This window comes from Moschus berezovskii, chromosome X, assembly GCF_049115385.1.
Source record: "Moschus berezovskii isolate FMDL1 chromosome X, NW_MosBer_1.0, whole genome shotgun sequence".
NCBI classification, from domain to species: Eukaryota; Metazoa; Chordata; class Mammalia; order Artiodactyla; family Moschidae; genus Moschus; species Moschus berezovskii.
In genome coordinates this window covers 90,379,045-90,402,105 of record NC_142488.1, presented here as the reverse complement: position 1 = coordinate 90,402,105, position 23,061 = coordinate 90,379,045, and the positions used below count along the sequence as shown (strand labels likewise).

Sequence of the window (23,061 nt, the reverse complement as noted above, 5' to 3'; positions counted from 1 at the left end):
AGAGAAACGCCAGAGACGACGTCGCGGCGAGCGTCGCCTGGAACGGCCAGACGGGGTTCACGGTGTCCAGGGAGTAGGCGCGCCAGGGAGACCGGCGGGAGGAAGGCGAGGAGCTGCCTTCCCACCCGATTGCTTCAGGACACCCCTTCTCACTGTCGTCCCTTTCAGAAGGCCACCAACCCTACTTCCGGCAGCCTAAGCGCGCGGACCGCCTGCACACTGCTTCCCTCCTTCCCGTCATGCATGGGGGCAGGCATCTACCTCAAAGGCGTGTGCCACTATATCTATACTTAGGGGGAAGGAGGAACTGGAGGCCCTGCGAGGACATCCCCATCAAAGCAAACCTGGCAGGGGCGGGAGGCGGGGGGGAGGGCGCAGGCATGCGTTGGAAGGTGGCGGGAAACTTGAATCAGCAAGCCACACTCAGATAGGCCTAGCAGCTGGAAGAGGCCCAGGACTACACGTGCAACAGAAGTGTGAATGATCACTGCATCCTGCAATTCACATTGATTTTCACAGCATTCTTCATGGATGCTGGAGCAGAGTGATCCACTTCTCAGAGTCCTACCAGTTTGGTTTTTATTTCAGGCCCCCTCCCACTCCAAGGAGAGACCCGCCGCTGGTGAGGCACATTCGCCCAGGAGGGTACCTCTGGCAGGCCAAGTCAGAGGGAAACAGCAGACCTGATGATCTGGAAAGTTTCCAGATGGGACATCAGGCACCAACCAGCAGGGGCTGCCTAGGACACTCCATATAAGCTGGGCGGGTAGGGGGAGTGCGGAGGCGGATTCCCGCCTTCGTCCAGGGAGGCCAGTTGCACCAGCGGAACAAGCGGCCGCAGCCAAGTGAACTTCCGCCGGGTAGCCCCCACCGGGCTGCCTCAGCCGGGGTGACCGTGTTGCCCAGCGGCGCCATGGCCCCTTGCGGGGGGTGGGGGATCTGGGCAAGAGACCAGTCTCCTGACTACCCGCGGGTCCGACCCCAAGGCGGACGGGCCACCTCCCCAGGAGTTTTTAAACCTCCACCCTAGGACAGGCTGCTGCTGCTGCTGCTAAGTCGCTTCAGTCGTGTCCGATTCTGTGCGACCCCATAGACGGCGGCCCACCAGGCTCCCCCGTCCCTGGGATTCTCCAGGCAAGAACACGGAGTGGGTTGCCATTTCCTTCTCCAGGCTAGGTACCTGCGAAAAGCCAGGCAGCAGAGCGGGGGCGGAGCGCCCCACGGCTGCCGCAGGACTTGGACCACCACGCTCCATCCGCGACCGCCCGGGGCACGCAGGCTTCAGGTTTCGGTGCTATGGGCCCGTGACTCGGGATCGCTGGGCGCTGGTCGACTGCCGCCTGACGACAACCCCGGTCCCCTGGAAAGCAGGCAGAACACCCTGGCTCTCCGATGGCCCCTTCTCTTTCCCAAACCCCAGGGCCCTCCCCGCACCCAGGTCTCAGGCACCCTCCCAGCCACCGATGGCGGAAGGGAAACTCCGATGGGCAGCGGGGCGCAAGCGAGAAGGGCCACACGGGAAGGCGGCGAGAAAGAGCTGGCCCGACGGAGGGGAGGCCCGAGGCACAGAGGCGCTGGGCAACATGCGGGCAAAAGGTCCGCACAGAGGAGCCGCCTCCACCGCGCCGAATACCAGAGACACGCCAGGGGCTCCACGCTGGCCGGTCGCGACGGGCGTGGGGGGAACGGGCTGTCGCAACTGGCCCCAGAGACGAGGGCGGGGGCCGGGGGAGGGTGCTCGGCACCACGGAACCCTCGAACACAACCTCGAGGGACGTGGCAGGGAGGTTGGGCAAGTAAGACACGCCAGAGACGACTTCGCGAGACGCGGAGCAGGCCTCGCCTCGGCCCTCCAGACAGGGTTCGGGGTGTCCCGGGTGTAGGCACGAGAGGAAGACGGGCGGGGCGGGGAGGCGAGGAGCTGCCTTCCCACCTAATCGCTTCACGCCACCGTTTCTGTCCTCCCTTTCAAAAGACCACGGCCCGACTGCCAGCCGTCCAGGCGCCGGGACCTCGAAAACGAGCGGACCGGCCTCCGGTAGCCTCCGTGCCCCCTTCCCGCCCCTCAGGGGGGCAGGCTGGGGAGCTGCCTGGAGAGGCCTCCACGCTCTCAGAACCGCGTTAATGATCCTCCTGCAGGTTCAGCTATGTAGATAGTAAAGTTTCACTGTCTTAATGCTCAGCTAGGGCTTTGGGCAGACCCTGGCCGGGCCCATCCCAGTGCCTCACTAAACCATCGATCCAATTAGTAGTAGCAAGGGGGCAGTAGCAACTACTTCTTTACTGATTAGTAAAGCACTTCTTTGGGCAAGCATATTAGCATAAAGTCTATAATATTTACTTTTAACACGATTCCTTCTTTTGGTAGTACAGAAGCTGTTTAAATTTATTCATTGATTATTTGGGGATGGGTGCGTGGGGACCACGCAGCTTGCACTGCAGGATCTTAGTTCCTCAACCAGATATTGAACCCAGCCTAGGGAAGGGAAAGCACTGAGTCCTAACCACTGGAGCACCAGTGGAGTTCTCACTGATATTTTTAAATGCAAAAATTATACAACTTGTGAATAACTGAATGCTTATTTGGCTTAAAGAAGACACCATAGAAAATGCCTCTGACTTAATTCTATTTGTGGGATTTCCCTGGCAGTTCAGTGGTTGGTTAGGACTCTGCATTTCCAGTGCAGCAGGTCTTGGGGTGGATTCCTGGTTGGGGAACTAAGATCCCACATGTTGCAGCATGCGTTCAGTAAATAAATTAATTAAAAGACACTAGTTTCTTAATTCTGTTCTTGTTAAGTCCCTTCTCTCCTCAGAGGTCACACCTTTCCAGTGCTTCTGCCTGCGCCCCACACACTACCATTTCTTACAGCTCTATATCCAGGTCTTCAGCAGGATTTCATCTTCCTCATCTTCTTCAGCACCAAGTAGGTGGGTTGTGTACATTGGAGGCACAGTATAGATATCATCAAAGGAATTAAAAACTGGCTACATGACTCTGAAAAAGCTTTCAACTATGCTAAAAATTTATTTTAAAAAATTAAAGTGAAGTTAAGAAGATCTTGTCTATGCATCCAAAAAAATCTCCTACAAAGAATGGTGAGTTATTTAAAAAAATATTGAGGACATGTTTTATAAGCAAATTTTCAGCATATAAATTAAGAAGGGTGTTAGATTCCCAAAAACCTACAGGTAGGAGACAAATTGATAAAAAGTACTCAGCAGCAAATATGTGGTATCATTCAGAAAAAATGGAAGGATGATTCTGAGTACAGAACCTTTGATGTGAAGTATAGACCCTCAGGCACAAAGGCCAGAATCTCCAGGCACAGAAGATGATTTCCAGGCCTTGTAGCCTTACGGAGTTTACCTGGTTGGATTTCAAGATTGCTTGGAGCCAATAACTCTTTTCTTTATTTTCTCCCATTTGAAGTGGGAATGTCTGTAACTATTATCCTATACCTATCCCACTACTGTAATTTGGGAAGAGGTAACTTTTTCACTAGTTCACAGACCCACTGATGGAGAAAATTTTTGCCACAGGGAGAATCATACCCAGTTTCTCACATATCTGGTTAAATGATTTACAGGTGAGATTCTGGACTTGATATGTTATGTTGAGACTTTGGGGGATATTGGGATGAGATGAATGTGTTTTGCATAATGGATGGATTTGAATCTTTGCAGGGATCAGAAGACAGACTGTTGTCTGCTGAACAATGCCCTCTAAGGATATCCATGCCCTAGTGCCTGAAATCTGTGAATATCATCTGCTTTGGCAAAAGGGACTTTGCAGATGTGATTAAGTTAAGGATCTTGAGATGGGGAGACTATCTTGAAAGCGAAAAGTTAAAGTGTTACTCACTCAGTTGTGTCTAACTCTTTGTGACCCCATAAGTATAGGCTGCCAGGCTCCTCTGCTCATGGAATTATCCAGGCAAGAATACTGGAAGATCCAGGGGATCTTCCTGACCCAGGGATCGAACCCAGGTCTCCTGCACTGTAGGTAGATTCTTCACCGTCTGAGTCACCAGGAAACTAGCTTGGTGAGCCCTAAATGTAGTAGTGTGTCCTTATAAAGAGGAAAGGAGAAGGACATTTGACACAGAAAAAGGAGGGCAGTGTTATGACTGAAGCAAGTTACTATGCTGTTGGCTCAGATGATGGATGAATGGGTCACAAGGCAACGACTGTAAGAATGCAGCTCTAGATGTAAAAAAGGCAACTTAAGAAATTCTCCCCTAGAGAAAACCTGCAAAAGGGACAGTGGCCTTGCTAAGAAACTTTGGTTTGTACCTAGTAAAGCTGATTTTGTACTTGACCTCTGGGGCTAGAAGAGAATAAATGTGTGTTATTTTAAGCCACCAGGTTCATGGTAATTTGTTACAGCCACTGTAAGAAAATAACCCAGGAACCTTTCAAGATAATCTAGTCCAGTGGCTTCAAAAAATCCTCAAAAGAACTTCTTTCAGCTCTGCTTCACCTCAAACTAAAGAAAAAGTCCAGAAATGTGCAAAGATGTCCCCTTAACTCACTCAACCTGAGAAGATAAACAAAAAGCAAAACAGGTTCTAACTCCCGTCAGCGCTTCTTGTTCCACACTGCTCTGTGATTGTCTGCTCAGCTGTGTCCAGCTCTTTGTGACCCCATGGACTGTAGCCCACCAGGCTCCTCTATCCGGGATTTTCTAGGCAAGAATACTGCACTAGAACTAGAAACATAGACTGGAAATAAACAATGGAGGAATAAATAAAACCATATATGTAGAAAGTTTAAAAGAGTGCCTGGCCTGTATGTGACCATAACATTATAATGTGTACTTGCATTTGCAGAGAATATCTCTGGAAGGATACACAAAATTGTAAAAATGGGGATTTCTTCTCGGTTGAATGAAACACAAGCGTGCTGCAGAAACTGGCTTTTTACCATATTTAATCGTGTGCACATACTGCCAATCCAGGTGGATCACTGGTAAACTATCTGCCTGTGAACACAGGTCCCATCCTACAGATGAACCAATCTTTTTGTCACGTTTTGAGGCTGAGAACACTTCATTTTTCTTCAGAGAAATGACGTGAGTATTCATGGGTTAGACAGATACCATGTTTCTGTTTTTTGTTTATCTTCTCTGGTTAAGTGAGTTAAGGGAACATCTTTGCACATTTCTGGGCTTTTTATTCAGCTTGAGTTGAAGAAGAGCTGAAACACATACACACATACTCACCTTTGGACTTGTTTGAAATGGACAGGAGAAAATAAAAATTCACTTGTGGGATATTATAACTGGATGGGGGAAAGTGTCCTCACCATTTCAGGGTGTGTATATATGTATATATTTTCCCCTTAAATGGTGAGCAGGATTGAATGGCGCCATCTTTCCCTGTTTAAGATTTCTCTCTCCATGTGGAGATATAAAACTAACTCAGAATCTCAAATAAATCAATTATACCAAATTTCAATTGTAAACTATAAGGCAAAATTTCATTTCAGTTTAATGTCTGTATCCACCAACACTCCTGCCACCAACAGTCATTTCCACAGGGATCCCTTCAGAGTACATTTTTATATACAATGTAAACAATCAGGACTCCAAACTGTAAACAATATAAATTGTACAAATTGTAAATTTGTATAATAAATTGTAAAATTTGTATAATAAATTGTAAAATTGTATAAATTGTATTGTAAACAATACAAACAATCAGGACTCCAAAATGAAGATTTTTTTAAATGCATTTAATAATGGCAAATCAGATTAGAAAATCCAGCTAGACAAAATTCACACCCTATTTATGAAAAGCACATTAACCAGCCATTGTTTCTTTCCTAAAACTAAGTCACAAGATTAGGACCCTTGAATGATCCATTCCCCAGCTTCCCTCTGTGCCATGCTCAGTCACTCGGTCATGCCTGACTCTTTGTGATCCCATGGACTATATCCTGCCAGGCTCCTTCCTCTGTGTGCCTTATATTCAGTCAATAAAGATATCACTCTATTCAAGTAGCTGTAGCAACCACCTGGGATCCATCTTCTAGAAAAATTACCCTGGGACTAATGGAACTCAAATCTCATCTGTTATTATTCTTGGATTAAGTAAATTATACTCAGCTCTTCCCATCCCATGAAATGGTGAGGACATTTCCCCCCATCCAGTTATAATATACCACAAGTGAATTTTTATTTTCTCCTGTCTGTTTCAAACAAGTCCAAAGGTGAGCTACTTTTCACCCTATTTTCCTAGATTGCTGGTGGTCTGTTGTAGTTGGCCTGTAAATGATAGGGTCACTTCAGTTCAGTTCAGTCACTCAGTTGTGTCCAACTCTTTGCAACCCCATGGACTGGAGCACGCCAGGCCTCCCTGTCCATCACCAACTCTGGGAGTTTACTCAAACTAATGTCCATGAGTAGTTAATGCCATCCAACCAGCTCATCCTCTGTCATCCCCTTCTCCTTCTGCCTTCAATCTTTCCCAGGATCAGGGTCTCTTCAAAGGAGTCAGTTCTTCACATCAGGTGACCAACGTATTGGAGTTTCAGCTTCAGCATCAGTCCTTTCAATGAATATTCAGGACTGATTTCCTTTAGGATTGACTGGTTGGATCTCCTTGCATTCCAAGGGACTCTCAAGAGTCCTCTCCAACATCACAGTTCAAAAGCATCAATTATTTGGTGCTCAGCTTTCTTTATAATCCAGCTCTCACATCTATACATGACTACTGGAAAAACCACAGCTTTGACTAGATAGACTTTCGTTGGCAAAGTAATATCTCTGCTTTTTAATATGCTGTCTAGGTTGGTCATCGGAGAAGGCAATGGCAAGCCACTCCAGTACTACTGCCTAGAAAATCCCATGGATGGAGGAGCCTGGTTGGCTGTAGTCCGTGGAGTCGCTAAGGGTCGGACACGACTGAGCAACTTCACTTTCACTTTTCACTTTCACACATTGGAGAAGGAAATGGCAACCCACTCCAGTGTTCTTGCCTGGAGAATCCCAGGGACGGGGGAGCCTGGTGGGCTTCCGTCTATGGGGTCGCACAGAGTCGGACACGACTGAAGTGACTTAGCAGCAGGTTGGTCATAACTTTTCTTCCAAGGAGCAAGTGTCTTTTAATTTCATGGCTGCAATCACCATCTGCAGTGATTCTGGAGCCCCCCAAAATAAAGTCTGTCACTGTTTCCACTGTTTCCCCCTCTATTTGCTGTGAAGCGATGAGACCAGATGCCATGATCTTAGTTTTCTGAATGTTGAGTTTTAAGCCAACTTTTTCACTCTTTTCATTCACTTTCATCAAGAGGCTCTTTAGTTCTTCGCTTTCTGCCATAAGTGAGTGTCAGCTGCATATCTGAGGTTATTGATATTCCTCCCGGCAATCCTGATTCCAGTTTGTGCTTCATCCAGTCCAGCATTTCTCATGATGTACTCTGCATATAAGTTAAATAAGCAGGATGACAATATACAGCCCTGACGTACTCCTTTACAGATTTGGAACCAGTCAGTTGTTCCATGTCTGGTTCTAACTCGTGCTTCTTGACCTACATACAGATTTCTCAGGAGGCAGGTCAGGTGGTCTGTTATTCCCATCTCTTTAAGAATTTTCCACAGTTTGTTGTGATCCACACAGTCAAAGTTCAAATGATACGGTGAATCTCCACAATTGAAGAAAACAAGCCCAGATATTTGTGAGTCTAAGACATTTGTCATTTGTGATGCCAAATGAATTGACAATCACAATTTGGGAGTTAGAGGCTTAGACTGCAAGTGGGAAGAAACAGGGTGGCTGTCCCACTCTTGAATACCCAGGTCATTTATCTCAAGAAGTGTTGTAAGCCTTGAAATGTGACAGTAGAAAATTTAGCTACAGAATGGAACCAGAGATGAACTTGAAACAAGTTTCTGTGACCTAAGTGCTTGCATCTGGAATTGGTTTGAGAGTCTAAAACTTACCCCCAGGATCACTAAAGACAGAAAGAGAATAGCGCGTGTCCATTGAGGCTGAGAACTATCCTCAAATGAATGCTTGTTGGCAGGCAATATTGACTTTCATCCACTCCGTAGTTTGCATACTGCTTCATGCCCCACACCAGAACAGGATGTGAGGGCTTTTACTATTACTGCAGCTTTAAAAGTACAGGGAAAATGTGATACTGGAAATAGGATTCTATGTCTTCCCCTGATTTGTAACTCAGCGTATTCCCAACCTCTAGAAGCCCTTATACTTCCAGAACTCATACTTTGCAAAAATTCCACAGAAAGTTCTCACAGCCCTCAAGGAAATGATTTTCCATTGGAGGAAACAATGCTAGCAGCCGATGCCCTGATGCCTGCTCAAGCCAGCATCCTGAAGAATGATTAGCCAGTGAAGGAGAACTGAGGGATCACTGGTTCTCAGATAGTAGGGGATAAGGGCACAAAACCTGGGTTCAGTCACAACACAGAAGGAACTGAGGTTTTCTTGCAGCGCAGAAGTTTATTATGAAGGGGGCTGGGCCAGTTTGTATTTACATGCTGGAATCCTGCAGCCCTGAGTCCAGGCTGAAGTGAGGAAGAGCTACTCTGCTGGGCACAGGTGATGTCATCCTGGGAACATACTTAGCCCTCTCTCCTGGATCCCAGTTGCCAGACTGGGGTCTGGCACTCTCAGATAGACTCCACTTCTGTTTCTTGTGCCTGAGCTGGAGGGATGATATCTTTAAGGATTTCATCATAATAGGGGCTAAATACCTGCTGATTGTGATGCATCAGACTGAAAAACTTCCAACCCAGTTTTGTCAACTCCCCCTTGATGAGAATAAGGCCAACAGGGAAGTCTAGCAGAGACTCCTGCATCCCGCGAACCAAACAGCCTTTGAGAAACAAGTGGATCCGCTGATCTGTGTGCAAGAAGAAAGTTAAAAGGGAAAGATCAAAGAGGTTTCAGAAGAAATTCACAATGCCCTTGCACTCGCTGTTCGCCAACGTTTAAATTAACACATTTTCACTGACTTACCCACTCATTCAGGTAAAACGTGTTGATGAGATTTTTTTTTCCTTTTCTTTTGGAAGAAGGAATGCTATAAAGCTCCTAAAAGCAATGCATTATTGAAAGATGTATAGCCAGTAAGTTTCTGGCTGTTTATAATGTTATGGGATACTAAGTGAGCTCCCAATGTGTGTGACCTAACAAGAGGATCCTAGACATTGTACGTGAAATTCTAAGGACACACATTGCAGCCAGTGTACCAAGTCTGGGTCCACACAGCCATATCAGACTATGTCAAGGTGCAAAAGTAAGAAGCAAGGTGGTCGAGTTCACTGCTTCCATTCTAGCATGGAATATATCCTGCGGCCTAAATTAGCATCTGTTCCTTAGAGGGAAGTAGGGACTGTCATGGTAAAATAAAGCATGGGATAGAGAAAGGGTTTCCCATCACAGGTCTTGGGTTATAGTTAAGAGAATGACCAAGAATCACTCAGCACTAGCACCTGCGAGTTACACAGCCTAGCTGACCTTAAAACCATATGTTCACTCTTCAAACTGAAAGAGATCTATTTCAATTCCACACATTATACATGAGGAAACTAAAGCCAAAAGACTTTCCCAAAGATCATTCCATCCTCTGAATGGCTTCACAACTGACTTCCAGGCTTGAGTCCACCTTCTCACCTTCCACATTCTTGCCACCCCTTCCCAGCCCCACCACCAGAGGAGGACTCTTACCAATGATGCTACGAACACGGTTCTCTTTCTTGGCGATGTTCTGAAGTTGGCCTCTAAGAGAGGCTTTCTTTTCACTACTCAGGGCAGTTAGGCCCATGTCTTTGAGGCGTTCATGGATTTTCTGAGACACTTGTTCACTCACACTCACCATAGCCTCTTCAGGCCTAGATAATGAAGGATAGAAAGCAGAGTGTCCTTAGCACAGGGGCAAAGCCCAGAGAGTCCAACACCAGAAGCCATGTCCACTTACAAAAGAATTCCAGCTCTCCACCACTAACAGAGGACCCAGCATTTCAAATCATTTCATTGTTACCCTCAAGATGTCAACTATTTCATACATATTAATTTGTACATATTAACTAATTCATACTATTCTCCACTTCAAATGAAACAAATTGGACCATTCTTGTATCTACTCAGTATTCTTTAGTATCATAAACTTTATTCAAATTCTGTGTTAAGATTTCTTAAGCATTTTTCATCATTGTCTTCCCTACTTTACCAATTAACTTGTAAATATATTGAGATCTGAACTTCCAGTTCTTCTTTTTACTTCGGCTGAGGTGCCCTGCATGAAGCAAATTATGGATACATGTTGACCAAGGGATCAACTTCTGGATATACATACACAAATCCAGTGTCACTTATTTAAGTACATAATTACTCATTTTTAGCAAAAGCAGTACTGAATCATTCATAGCAAACTAGTTTCCACACTCACCTCCTTGGAAATAGGTTTTGTTTCCATCACAAGCCTTAATACAATTTATCAAAAGACACCAACGACCTTTGCAGATGATGCCCAAGGTCTTCTGAGTGGTTTATGATAAAGAATAAGGCAGTAATACATTAACTGCCTAAGTTTCAAAACTAACATACTATTTTCAGCTTTCAGAAAGATCTAGGAAATTTGTTGTTGCTCATGTTGTATAGTCTCTAGTCATGTCTGACTCTTTTGCAACCCTGTGGACTGTAGCCTGCCGGGCTCATCTATCCATGGAATTCTCCAAGCAAGAACACTGGAGTGGGTTGCCATTTCTTACTCCAGGGGATCTTCCTGACCCAAGGTTCAAATTTGGGTCTCCTGCATTGGCAGGCAGATTCTTTACCACTGAGTCACCAGGAAAGCCTCTATGAAGTTTACCTGGACTTAAATTCTTCCATCAGGGCCTTGGTTATGTGTTTCAGTTTATTCACAAATTCAGTCGAACTGAATAAAGCACTACCAGAGAAACTTCTGGCCACTAGCAAGACTGAGGCCAGAATGGCCAACTGCTTCAACTGGGACTGCATGTCCCGCAGTCGGATTTTATCCATCAGCAGAGTCTGGAGAGGTAGGGAAAAGCAAGCTGTCAGAAGAGTGTTTTAGTAAAGGTATCAAATACAAAACAAAAAGGCAATATTCTAATATATGTTCGTACCTCAGGAAACTCTTTACTGTCAAGATCCCAGAGAAGAAGATTCAGGTAACCCTGGTATAGCACCATTGTGGAACTGGGAAGTTGTGGGTTGTCCACTGCCCAATTTGGAGATGAACGGGCCATGTTGGAGGAGCTGGGAGAGTCAGGAGAACTTGAAGGTGGTGTAGTGAGGTCTAGAGCTGTTCTGGTTAGCCATTTTGTGGTGCAATCAAGGAGATCTATGACATAGAAGGGAATATGTAAATATCTTCAAACACCAAGGCTTGAAAAGTAAGGCTTGAGGATATATTCTTCCTCAATAAATAAGTGATTTTGTACATCTTTTCTCTTAGAGAAATGTTCCTTCTTCCTACCCCGTGCCCTCACCCCCTGTCCAACAGGGAGAAGCTATTAAAAAAAAAAAACAAAACAGAACGTACTGTATCACTGTAAGAAATCAGACCCAAAGTCAAATCTCCCCCTCTCCTGTCCTTAAATTTTGAACATACTGGGTTGCTTGTTGAGGAGTTCCTGGAATTTAGCTCGTTCATACTGGATAGAATGTTCCTTCAGGTAGGGTCGGAGGCTCTGTATAGTATAGTTCACCATGTCCATTTTCATCAGGCCCAGAACATGGAAGATACCCCTGTCAATGGAGGAAAAATCAAATGCTTACACTCTGAAAGGTAATCTAGTGGAGTGAGGTGGAATTCAAGCTAAGAGTCCTAAAATCACAGCATCTTAGAGTTAAAAATGGCCTTAAAAACCACAGTCCTACTTCAATTTACAAATACAGACATTGGAGCCAGGGACCCAAGGCCACAGAATGAGTTGTTATCAGAGCTAGGAACAGATACATCTTCTGACCTTTTAGTTACTAGTCTAGAGTTCTTTCCACTGTAGGTACTCCATATCAGAAAAATGACTAAAATTCTAACTCTCTGTGGGCAGTTGGGATGATGTTGGTTGAATTTCTAACTCATTAGGCTTATCACTTTACCTCTGGGTCTTGCTTCTTCTATCTGTGAAACAAGGATCATCCTCATTCTTGTTCCTCCACAGGGTTTGAGTTAGGACATTAGAAATTATCTGCGAAAGTGCTGTTTGAAATCTCCCAAAGAAACAGTTACTGTACTCTAGTGTCTAAACAAGAATGTTGGAGTGGGTTGCCGTTTCCTTCTCCACAGAATCAACCCGACCCAAGCATCGATCCCTCTTCTCTTGCATCTCCTACATTGGCAGGGGGATTCTTTGCCACTAGTGTCACCTGGGAAGCCAGTATCTTAACAGCATCATTTCTTAGAAAGTGTCTAAATGATCTGAAGATCATCCAAAAGGTTCTGAGAATCCATCCTTTGAAAATAAAAGCCAATAAACCAGAGAGGAACAACAGAGGTATTAGTCCGTTCTTCAGTATAGAAGAGCTAGGCAAGCCAGGGGCTATAACCCAATAGCTGGCCCAGAGTTTTCTGGTATAGTGTCTAAGACAGGATAGTACATCTAGTGTTCAGGAACAGTACGTCTAGTTTCTCACCTCAGTAATTGCACAGGATCTGTTATTCTCTGTAGTTTTCGCACTGCTTCATCTCGGATTGGTGCACACAACAGGGTCATCAAATTAAGAATGTAGTTGGAGAGATGAGGGACATTCAGGGCCCCATGCTCTGCTTCCTGCTTGAGGAGATCTATGTCCAGAGTTTCTTCAATCTCATCTCTTAAGCTGTTCTGGCGTGGTAATAGCAGTGATAGCAGGATCTGCCCAGAAAAATAAAATCAATGTAGCCAAATTATTTAGAACCCAAACACTCTCCGATGAACAATCTCCTTAAGGCAAAGGCATGCCAGCCTATGTCGACTGGGGCTCCGGAAACTAGGTTTCCCAATTGCATATACAGAATATGATTTCTCTCTGTTTAGGAGCCAGTTATAATTTAAGGCTTCACTGGGGTTAGTAGTAACAGCAGTGCTGTACTAGTTTCTGGGCAGAATGAGATAAAGATAGGAAGAAAAATAACTGTGACAAAAACAAATGCAGGATATAAAAAATATAAAATACATACCATCACAAGGTAATGGGATATTCTTTTTATAAAACTTTTTAATTTGTATTCGGGTAGCCAATTAACAAAGTGATAGTTTCAGGAGAACAGCGAAGGGACTCAGCCATACATATACATGCATCTATTCTTCCCCTAACTCCCTTCACATTCAGGCAGCCACACAATATTGAGCAGAGTTCCATGTGCTATACAGTAGGTCCTTGGTTATCCATTTTAAATATAGCCTTGTGGTGGTGAGATATTCTTAATAAGGGATAAGGACATTATTAGATTGTTTGACTACAAAGGGAAAAGATGAAATAGGCAGGGAAACCTTTAAGTGTCACTTGAAATAATCTTTTCACTCTAAAGTACACGTTTCTTGTTGGCAAAGGCTCTCTTATGTATTTATGTGCTTCTGAAACACAGAAAACATAATGGGAGTTAAGCGAAAATCTGTTTAATTGAATGACATACTGTGTTGTTACAGCAAGATCTCAACTTTCAAGCTTCATCTCGTATAAATAAAATGGAAGTTTCTCCATATTATCTGTTCAAGTAGTGCAACATATGTAGAAAGGAAGCTTGTGCATGAAGGCATGCTAAGTCATGTCCGACTCTTTGCTACCCTCTGAACTGTAGCCTGCCAGCCTCCTCTGTCCATGGGATTCTCCAGGCAAGAATACTGGAGTGGGTTGCCATGCCCTCCTCAAGGGCATATTCCCTACCCAGGGATCAAACTCGAGTGTCTTACTTCTCCTGTATTGGCAGGTGGGCTCTTTACCACTAGCATCACTTGGGAAGCCCCAAAATAATTCCTAGTTATCAACAATTAAAAGGTCTGCAATTTAAAGAAAAAAAAAAAAAGGACTTCCCTGTGGTTCAGTATTTAAGAATTCGCCTTGCAATACAGGGGACATGGGTTTGATCCCTGCTCAGAGAAACTAAGATCCCACATGCTGCAGGGCAACTAAGCCTACAAGATTCAAGTGCTGAGTCTGTACATCACAACTAGAGAGAAGCCCATGCACCACAATGAAAGATCCCCCATGCCACAACTAAGATTTAATATCCACAAATGGGAAGTTGGTTACTCACCGCCTTAACTTCTTTTAGGAGTTCAAGTGCAGAAGTGAAGTCAGCTGGAGTACTTGATAGCTGGACTTTCAGATGGTCCCAAAAAGCCTTGTACATTGTCTCCATAATCCTGCCTTCCAGACTATAAAACGGTTAAATGAACAAGTTGCTCTTTACCCAGAGAGTTGATATAGGATCCTAATCTCCTAAATCCCAAACATCATTTAAGATCATGAAAGACCATTATGTTGATAGGGCAGGAGCTATGTTTAGACTTTAGCAGAGTTGAATAAACTGAGTTTAGTCTCAGGTGCAAAGGCACTGGTCAATTTCTCTCAGAAGGATTCCTCATGGTTCCAGAAAAGCTCTCCTTCTAGTGAGAAGAACCAAGAACTTGCATTTGAGGCCCTGAATTCTAGCCTTGGTTCTTCATCTGACTTAAATGTATGCCTTGGTTTTAGTACCTGTAGACTTATACCTTTGGACTAGATGATCTTTTCCCTTCAGCCTTAAAATCCAAGAAAGGATTTTCCTTCTTGATAACACTTGAAAATCTTATGTGCACCTCCAACTCATTATCTTCCCTTCTCAAACCTGTGTCTTTTCAAACAAATCATAAAGTTTACATTTTTTCCCACTAAAAATAGAGTAGTAATGCAGGCTTTTGTTGAAAATTTTACAAGCAATACAGAGATAAATGAAAAAAGTCACAGTTCCTTCCCCAACACACCAATCCCATTTGTGAGATGTCACCAACTGTTATTCATCTAACGCATAATAATTACTTCTCTTCATCCCTTTAATGCACTTGGTCCCCAAATTACAGAGATTTTGATTCCTAAATATGTCTGGAATCCATCTCCTCCTGCCATCACTTCCTTCCTGGACTATTGCAATAGTTTAGTAAGGAGAAGGCAGTGGCAACCCACTCCAGTACTCTTGCCTGGAAAATCCCATGGACGGAGGAGCCTGGCAGGCTTCAGTCCATGGGGTCGCTAGGAGTTGGACACGACTGAGCGACTTCACTTTCAATTTTCACTTTCATGCATTGGAGAAGGAAATGGCAACCTACTCCAGTATTCTTGCCTGGAGAATCCTTGGGATGGGGGAGCCTGGTGGGCTGCCGTCTATGGGGTGGCACAGAGTCGGACACGACTGAAGCAACTTAGCAGCAGCAGCAGTAAAGGTATTCCGGCCCTCAATCACAGTCTTACTCCCACAATGCCACATATTCTTGCTAAGACCAATGATATTTCTAAGAAAAAAATCTGATCATAATGACATGATCATTTAAAGTTCTCTAGAACCTCCCTATCACCAAGAAGATTTTCTTGTTGTCATTGTTGTTTAGTAGTTAAGTTGTGTCCAAGTTCTTTGTGATCCCATGGACTATAGATCTCCAGGCCCTTCTATCCATGGGATTTCCCAGGCAAGAATACTGGAGTGGGTTGCCATTTCCTCCTCCAGGGGGTCCTCTTGACCCAGGGGTTGAACCTGGGTCTCCTGGATTGGCAGGCGGATTCTTTACTGCTGAACCACCAGAGGAACCCCAAAGTTGTTTAGTTGCTAAGTTGTGTCCTCATCTTTTTTTGTGACCCCATGGACTGTAGCATGCAAGGCTTTTCTGACATCCTCTATCTCCTGGAATTTGTTCACTGAGTCAGTGGTACTATCTAAACATCTCATCCTCTGCTACTCCCTTCTCTTTTTGCCTTCAATCTTTCCCAGCATCAGTGTCTTCTCCAATGAGTAGGCTCTTTGTATAAGGTGGCCAAGTTATTGGAGCATCAGTCCTTCCAATGAATATTCAGGTTTGATTTCCATTAGGATTGACAGATTTGATCTCCTGCCAGTCCAAGGGACTCTCAAGAGTGTTCTCCAGAACCACAATTCGAAAGCATCAGTTCCTTGGCACTCGGTCTCTCTGTGTTCCACTTCTCACATCCACACATGACTACTGGAAAAACCATGATTTTGACTGTATGGATCTTTGTTGGCAGAGTGATGTGTCTGCTTTTTAATATGCTGTCTAGGTTTGTCATAGCTTTCCTTCTAAGGGCAAGCATCTTTTACTTTCATGGCTTCAGTCACAGTCTTCAGTGATTTTGGAACCCTAGAAAATTAAATGTGTCACTGCTTCCACGTTTTCCCCTTCTATCTACCATAAAATGATGGGACTGGATGCCATGATCTTGCTTTTTTAAATGTTCAGTTTCAAGCCAGCCTTTTCACTCTCTTCTTTCACCTTCATCAAGAGGTTCTTTAGTTCCTCTTCCCTTTCTGCTTTTAGAGTGGTATCATCTGTATATTTGAGGTTGTTATTTCTCCCAGCAATCTTGATTCCAGGTTGTGACTCATCCAGCACAGCATATCTCATGATGTGCTCTACATATAAGTTAAATAAACAAGGTGAAAATATACAGCCTTGACATACTCCTTTCTCAATTTGGAACTAGTCAGTTGTTTCATGTCCAGTTCTAACTTTGACTCACAAAGGTCCAGTTCTAACCTTCTGATCATGTGAAATGTGTGTAGCTGTTTGGTAGTTGCAACATTCTTTGTCATTGCCCTTCTTTTGGAATGAAAACTGACCTTTTCCAGACCTGTAGCCACTGCTGAGTTTTCCAAATTTGCTGGCCTATTGAGTGCAGCACTCTAACAGCATCGTCTTTTAGGATTTGAAATAGCTCAGCTGGAATTCCACCACCTCCACTAGCTTTGTTCATACTAACGCTTCCTAAGGCCCACTTGACTTCACACCCCAGGATATCTGGCTCTAAGTGAGTGACCACATCATTGTGATTTTCCAGATAAATAAGACTTTTTTCTTTGCATAGTTTTTCTGTGCATTCTTGCCACCTCTTCTTAATGTCTTTTGCTTCTGTTAGATCACTACTGTTTCTGTCCTTGATTGTGCCCATCTTTACATGAAATGTTCCCTTGATACCTTCAATTTTCTTGAAGAGATCTCTAGTCTTTCCCATTCTATTGTTTTCTTCTATTTCTTTGCATTATTCACTTAAGAAGACCTTCTTGTCTCTTCTTGCTGTTCTCTGGAACTCTGCATTCAGTTGGGTATATCTTTCCCTTTCTCCCTTGGCTTTCTCTTCTCGTCTTTCTTCAGCATTTGTAAAGTCTCCCCAGACAACCATTTTGCCATCTTGCATTTTTTTTCTTTGGGGTGGTTTTGGTCCCTTTCTCCTATACAATTTTATGAACCCGAGACTGCCTGAAAAGCACCTATTCATATCTAAAAACTCAACTCAACATTACCTCATCAGGAAGGTTTCCAATACCCTCCTCGGCAGCTAAGCAGGAATAAGGAACTCCATATACTGGATGTGAGAGAACTTATCACTGCACAGGAACTATATACTATTTGACTATCTCACCTACAGAAGCTTCTTAATGGCAAAGCCAGCATCACACTCCAATGTCTCCAACATTTAACATTCAGCCTTCCACCTAGTACATACTCCATAAATGTCTGTAGAATAAATATCTGACAATGAGATTTCTCTTAGGAATCCATAACTCTAATTAGTATCACTTTATAAGTCCAAAGGTAAAAGCAGTCATTGATTACCTATAGATAATGGATAACCCTCAACTGTTTCAGTATTTTTTTTTGGTATACTTCTTGCATTACTACACCAGAATAAGGCTGTTAATAACAAAACAATGAAGACCAAGTTCTAAACATTGAGTTGGCCAAAAAGTTCCTTCGGTTTTTAAGTAAAAATAAAGACACATTTCTCATTTTCATCAACAACTTTATTGAACAACATATTCACCATTTTGTTCCTCCTGCTATTTTTCATACAGTTTTATAATTTAATCTTCCCCAAACTTTTTATCTTTTTGAGCAAAGAACTAACCCAGGTTCCTTTTAAGTCTTCCAGGGAATTGAAACTTTTTCCATTCAAAGAATTTTGTAAAGACTGAAATAAGTGGACATCTGAAGGTATAATGCCTGGTGAATACACAGATGCATCAGAACTTCCCAGTCAAACTGTAACAGTTCTTACCTGGTCATCAAAGAAACATGCAGTCTTGCACTATTCAGATGAAAAACGATGTGTTTTCTGTTGACTAATTTTGGATGCTTTTTGTTAAGTGTTGCTTTCAGTTGGTCTAATTGGGAGCAGTACTTGTGATTAATTGTTTGGTTTTCTAGAAGGAGCTCATAATAGAGGACTCCTTTCCAATCCCACCATAAACACAACATCACCTTCTTTGGATGAAGACCAGCCTTTGGTGTGGTTGGTAGTAGCTCATTTCGATTGCCCTATGATCTCTTCTAATCCACATTATTATACAGTATCCACTTTTGATCATCTGTCACAATTTGTTTTAAAAATGGAACTTTTTTACCTTTCTTGAAAAAATAAACCATAATATGCCAAAATGTTGCTTTCTTCTTCCATCTTCAATATTAAAATTGTTACACAAAAATTCAGCAATTTTGATGTTTTTTTAAAATGCATGCTGATACCACAGCTGTCACAATACAACCTAATAAAGTCGTTTGAAGTGAAATTGAAGTCAACTAAATGCTACTAGAGCCACCTTACAGGAAAAACTGAACAAACTGTTTGGCCAGTTCAAGACTACTATTCCCTCTGCTCCATTTCCCCACCCCTCATCACCACCACAAACCCTCAGCCACTTTAACAGATCTTCACTCTCCTTGTTTCACTTTCTCTGCACCCCTGCCAGCAGAAAAATAAATCTAACTAAGGCTCCAGGGACAGTGAAGGCAGTGTTGGAAAACTAAGGGGAAAAACTAAGAAGTGTAAAGATCAAGAGACACTGACAAAACAAGGTGCTTAAGTGATAGAATACCTGAAGTGGCAAAATAGAAGCCACTTCTAAAGCTGGAAAATTGGAATTTTATATGCAATATTGGGTCAAACAAAGAAATTTATTCACTTAACTATTAACAAACTACTAGAAGTATTCAAATCATACTCCCTGAATGATTCATGTATGTATTACAATATCAATACAAATTAATAAGAGCCAGAATAAAGTGTGATTTTAGAGGGGCATTGTTTATTAATGGGTTTTGATCTTGGTTCACAGAATTTTTGTTAATCTGATTATGAAGCAGAAATGTTCCCTGAAATCTCTTATCCCATGAAGAGTTGGCAATATCACTATTAGAAAAGAAATAGTTTCATTTGTACTCGATCGATCTATAGACAGTTAAGAGAATAACTACTAGTAGCTACTTCCTCCAAAGCTGTCTAAGAAGATGTGGAATTCACTGTTTCATTGTTAAATGAGATACCAAAAATGAAAGTTCTGACAATAATTTCATTAATTTATTCCCTGCTTAGATAAAATTTTTCTGCTTTCAGTCTGTAAAACTAATAATTACACAGATTACTCCCCTGTTTTGTTTGTTGGTACCATTTAAGACATGCTAAAACATTAACTGTATTAATAAAAATGCTTCAAACCTGATCCAAAGTCATTTGTGCTGTGTACATATGCCAGGAGGAATAAAATGGAAAAACTAGAGTTGATACCTGTTGGGAGGTAATACTCTGTCTTCCATGTAAAAATCTTGATTTACCACGATTTCATGAGCAATGCTAAGCTTAGAAATTTCGTTAACTGTCTCTATCAGATCCGTGACAGAAAGTACTTCAGGTCGGCTTGCTGGAAAAAGGCATAGAGATCAGTAAATAGGGAACCCACACAAATAGAATTTCTTTTCATCAGAGATCCACTCAGCCAAGTAACTTCCTCAAATTTAGATTTATCAAACAGATCTTAAACAGATTCACTCGATCATTATAGTATTTGAGGTTTTCTGAACTCTTTGCCATTCAACAGCTCTAGAAACTTGCAGAGAAGTCAGCTATGAGGAGAAGTTACCTTATGAAAAACAAAAAGTGAAACTTATTTCAAAAACTTTTGCCACAAAACAATAAGTGAAATATAGCAAAGAAATAATGAATAAGTTGTGGTTTATAAAATAAACCTTTAGCTAGAATTTACTTTTTATACTTACTGTTTTATCTACAGATTTAAAAAAATATTTTTTATCTGCCATTGGTTGAAACTTCAGGTGCAGAGAGCCAACTGTATAATGAACTCAGAAAGTGGTTCCTAAATCCTTTTTCTATCTCTGATGAGAGAGGAAGAGACATAAAATGACAGTCTCCTTACAGATAACACCATAAGTATTAGTATATGGTTCTAAAGCTGAACCATTCTTAAAGCATTGTTCCAAAATCTTGGGATTCCACAGACCAATAAAATTTCACACAGTACTGAGTGACAGTAATATGCCAATTTTAATTTTTCCACATATGGGTGTTGTGACAAAAAACCCACCTTACCATAATCCAAATAATTATTTTGTGGGAAAAAAAGTATATTTTAACGTCTCAAAAGGCAAAAAAGAAAATAGTCAGAATTCAGCAATCTTTAAATTGCATCAATTTAACTCTATTTTTGAAACCTATGATATTTTTGCTTTATTTCCTTCAAGATTGGTAAAAACTTTATTACACAGTATCATAGGAATTTAGGAACGACTTTCTGAGTTCATTATACAGTTGGCTCTCTGCACCTGAAGTTTCTACCCATGGCAGAAAAAAATATATGTTTTTTTAAATTTCAGAAAACTCCAAACGGCAAAACTTAAATTTGCTCCATGCTGGTAGCTATTTACATATAATTTATATTGAATTTGGTATTATAAGTAATCTAGAGATGATTTATATTATACAGGAAGATATAAGTAGGTTATATACAAATACTAAAACATTTTACATAAGGGACTTGAGCACTATGGATTTTGGTATCCTGAGGGGTGAGGGTGAGGAAGAGTCCTGGAACCAATCTCTTGTGGATACAGAGGGATTGTTGTACAGACTACTTAGTTACAGAGAGATAATACTAAGCACACACAGTAGTTACAATTATTACTTGGTATATACAATAAAACTATTTTCTCTCTCACTTTCAACACTGTTCCATAATTTGTTCAAAAAGAACTACTTATAACCAAAAATATAAGACTCATCTAAGAATCCTAAAACTTCACCAATGAGATGATCTACTTATGCAAATTTACTTCTTATTTAAAAATTTTTCAACAGAAGTTAGTATCATCAATCCATGTCTCCTTTCTGCTCTAACTAAAAAGCTACATATGTTGAAATATATAATATATTCAATTCATTAAGTCATTTATTTGAGAGACACTATGAATTAATAATTGTTCCACTCCGTTTACTAGCAGTGACCCTAAATGGCCACTAGAAAAACATACATGACTCAACAATATTGTGGCTTCCAACTATTTTTCTCATTTCTGTCTTCAACAGTTTATATCAAGTCACTACAGTTGGACAGATCTTCAGATTTATGTTTGGTTGAATTCACTGGGGATTTTCATAAGAGAATTGCAATTCGAGTTCCTATGATTTGGACTAGTCAAACAAAAATCTCAAATAAGTGCCTACCACGAGGTGTAGAAGAGACCTCATGCTTCTATGTATCTGTTATTATAGATCTAAAACATTACCCTAGAGCAGTGATAATTCTTATGTCAACAAAGTACTTTGGGAGTGGACAGAACACAATTCCAGCACTAGGTAATTAGGATTCTCTCAAATCCACTCTAGATTTATTATTTACAATCTATAAAATCAAAATGTAAGAATGTCACCAATTTCCCATGTTTTGAACTAACTCAGACACACTCAAGTCTTGTCAAACACAAGTCATTATGTTTTGTTGGCCTCTTTTTCTAGAGTTAAAATATATTTTAATTTCACTTGACAATTGGGGACCTAGGTCCAATATGTAAAGATTAGAGGGGAAAAAAGACAAGAAAAAGAATAGTATGAAAGAGGAGTTAGCAGAAGGATGTGGAGTAAAAAACATAAGGTTGTAAGAGCCTTCTGTGCTCCTTAAAGGCACTTAAACCACATTATATCTATTCCTTTAACCTAGCTGCTATCGGGCACTTCCCAAGGAAATGATGATAGAATTCCAGACCTACCATCAGAGTGGTCATCTAAACAGAAGCTCTGGTTTTCTTGGGTCTGCTCTGTTGTTTCAGGCTTTTGGGCTCCACTCTCTGCTTCACTGGAATCATTCTGGAGCACAGTTTTTTCCATCTTGGGCATCTTGATGGTATCTGGCATTGGGGCAAAAAGAAGAGGCAAGCTGTTAGTGGTGGAAGATTTGGCTCTGATACAGGGAGGCGGACAGGAGGGCTCTCTTCAGTTGCCAGTCTGTGCTTTGACTGAATCTGTGGCTCCAAGTTGAGGGTGGGGACAAGGGTTTCAAGAGTCTCTTTTGGAATAGCTAGGTTTCTCATATAGCCTTGAGGGAAGGAGAACAGTGAGTGTAGTAAGAGTTGCCTATCCTGAAATTCAAGAAAGTTAGCATTGGGTAAGAAGGAGAGAAAATCAAGGCCCAGAGATAGACAATAACTTCCTCAAGAGACTTCCTCAAACTCAATTGTCTTTAATTAGTCTGGGAATAACCCCCTTCCTCCTTAACTTCTGCCCCAGACTTGCCTTTGGTTATGAAGAGGCCTGGCAGGTGGACTCAGGCAGCAAGACACCCCCACGGCCCTCGGGACCCCAGCCCCTAACCTCAGCCCAGTCCTCGACCCGCTGCCCCACTGTTGTGTCTGTTAGTGAGGCCCCTCGGCCTCTCCAGTGCAGTCCTGGGGCATACCATGGGGGACAGGACAGGAGGGGAGATCAGCAGGAAGGGGCTGGACACAACTGTGGAGATGATGAAACCAACCCAGCATACACCCCCGCCAATGACTCTGGGTAGAACAGTCCGAAACGTGAAAAAAAGGGTGTC

General features: G+C 42.3%; 1 protein-coding gene and 1 pseudogene across 3 annotated transcripts; both read right to left on the bottom strand.

Moving 5' to 3' along the window:
• Positions 1 to 417: 417 nt before the first annotated feature.
• On the bottom strand, positions 418 to 564 carry LOC148773371 (5.8S ribosomal RNA; annotated as a pseudogene).
• A 7,956-nt stretch (positions 565 to 8,520) lies between these two features.
• LOC129564474 (T-complex protein 11-like X-linked protein 2) lies at positions 8,521 to 22,385 on the bottom strand. 3 transcript variants are annotated; one of them, XM_055438485.2, is made up of 9 exons: positions 22,241 to 22,385; positions 19,749 to 19,881; positions 14,236 to 14,356; positions 12,633 to 12,853; positions 11,608 to 11,744; positions 11,120 to 11,337; positions 10,843 to 11,024; positions 9,699 to 9,862; positions 8,521 to 8,871 (listed from the first exon to the last, which is right to left on the bottom strand). In XM_055438485.2, the coding sequence occupies exons 1-9, from the start codon at positions 22,383 to 22,385 to the stop codon at positions 8,639 to 8,641; spliced, it is 1,554 nt and encodes a 517-aa protein (XP_055294460.2). In that variant the 3' UTR covers positions 8,521 to 8,638. The 3 variants fall into 3 exon arrangements, with proteins under 3 accessions (XP_055294460.2, XP_088689751.1, XP_088689752.1); XM_088833625.1 differs by having other exon boundaries at positions 19,749 to 19,866; positions 22,241 to 22,367; XM_088833626.1 differs by lacking the exons at positions 19,749 to 19,881; positions 22,241 to 22,385 and adding an exon at positions 10,483 to 10,485.
• Between the last annotated feature and the right edge of the window lie 676 nt (positions 22,386 to 23,061).

Coding starts and splice junctions, on each gene's coding strand:
- LOC129564474 (XM_055438485.2), bottom strand. CDS start 22,385: ATGCCAGATACCATCAAGATGCCCAAGATGGAAAAAACTGTGCTCCAG. Junction 11,745..12,632: donor GATCCTGTGCAATTACTGAG/GTGAGAAACTAG, acceptor CTCCATTGACAG/GGGTATCTTCCATGTTCTGG. Junction 11,338..11,607: donor ACTCCTCAACAAGCAACCCA/GTATGTTCAAAA, acceptor TCTATGTCATAG/ATCTCCTTGATTGCACCACA.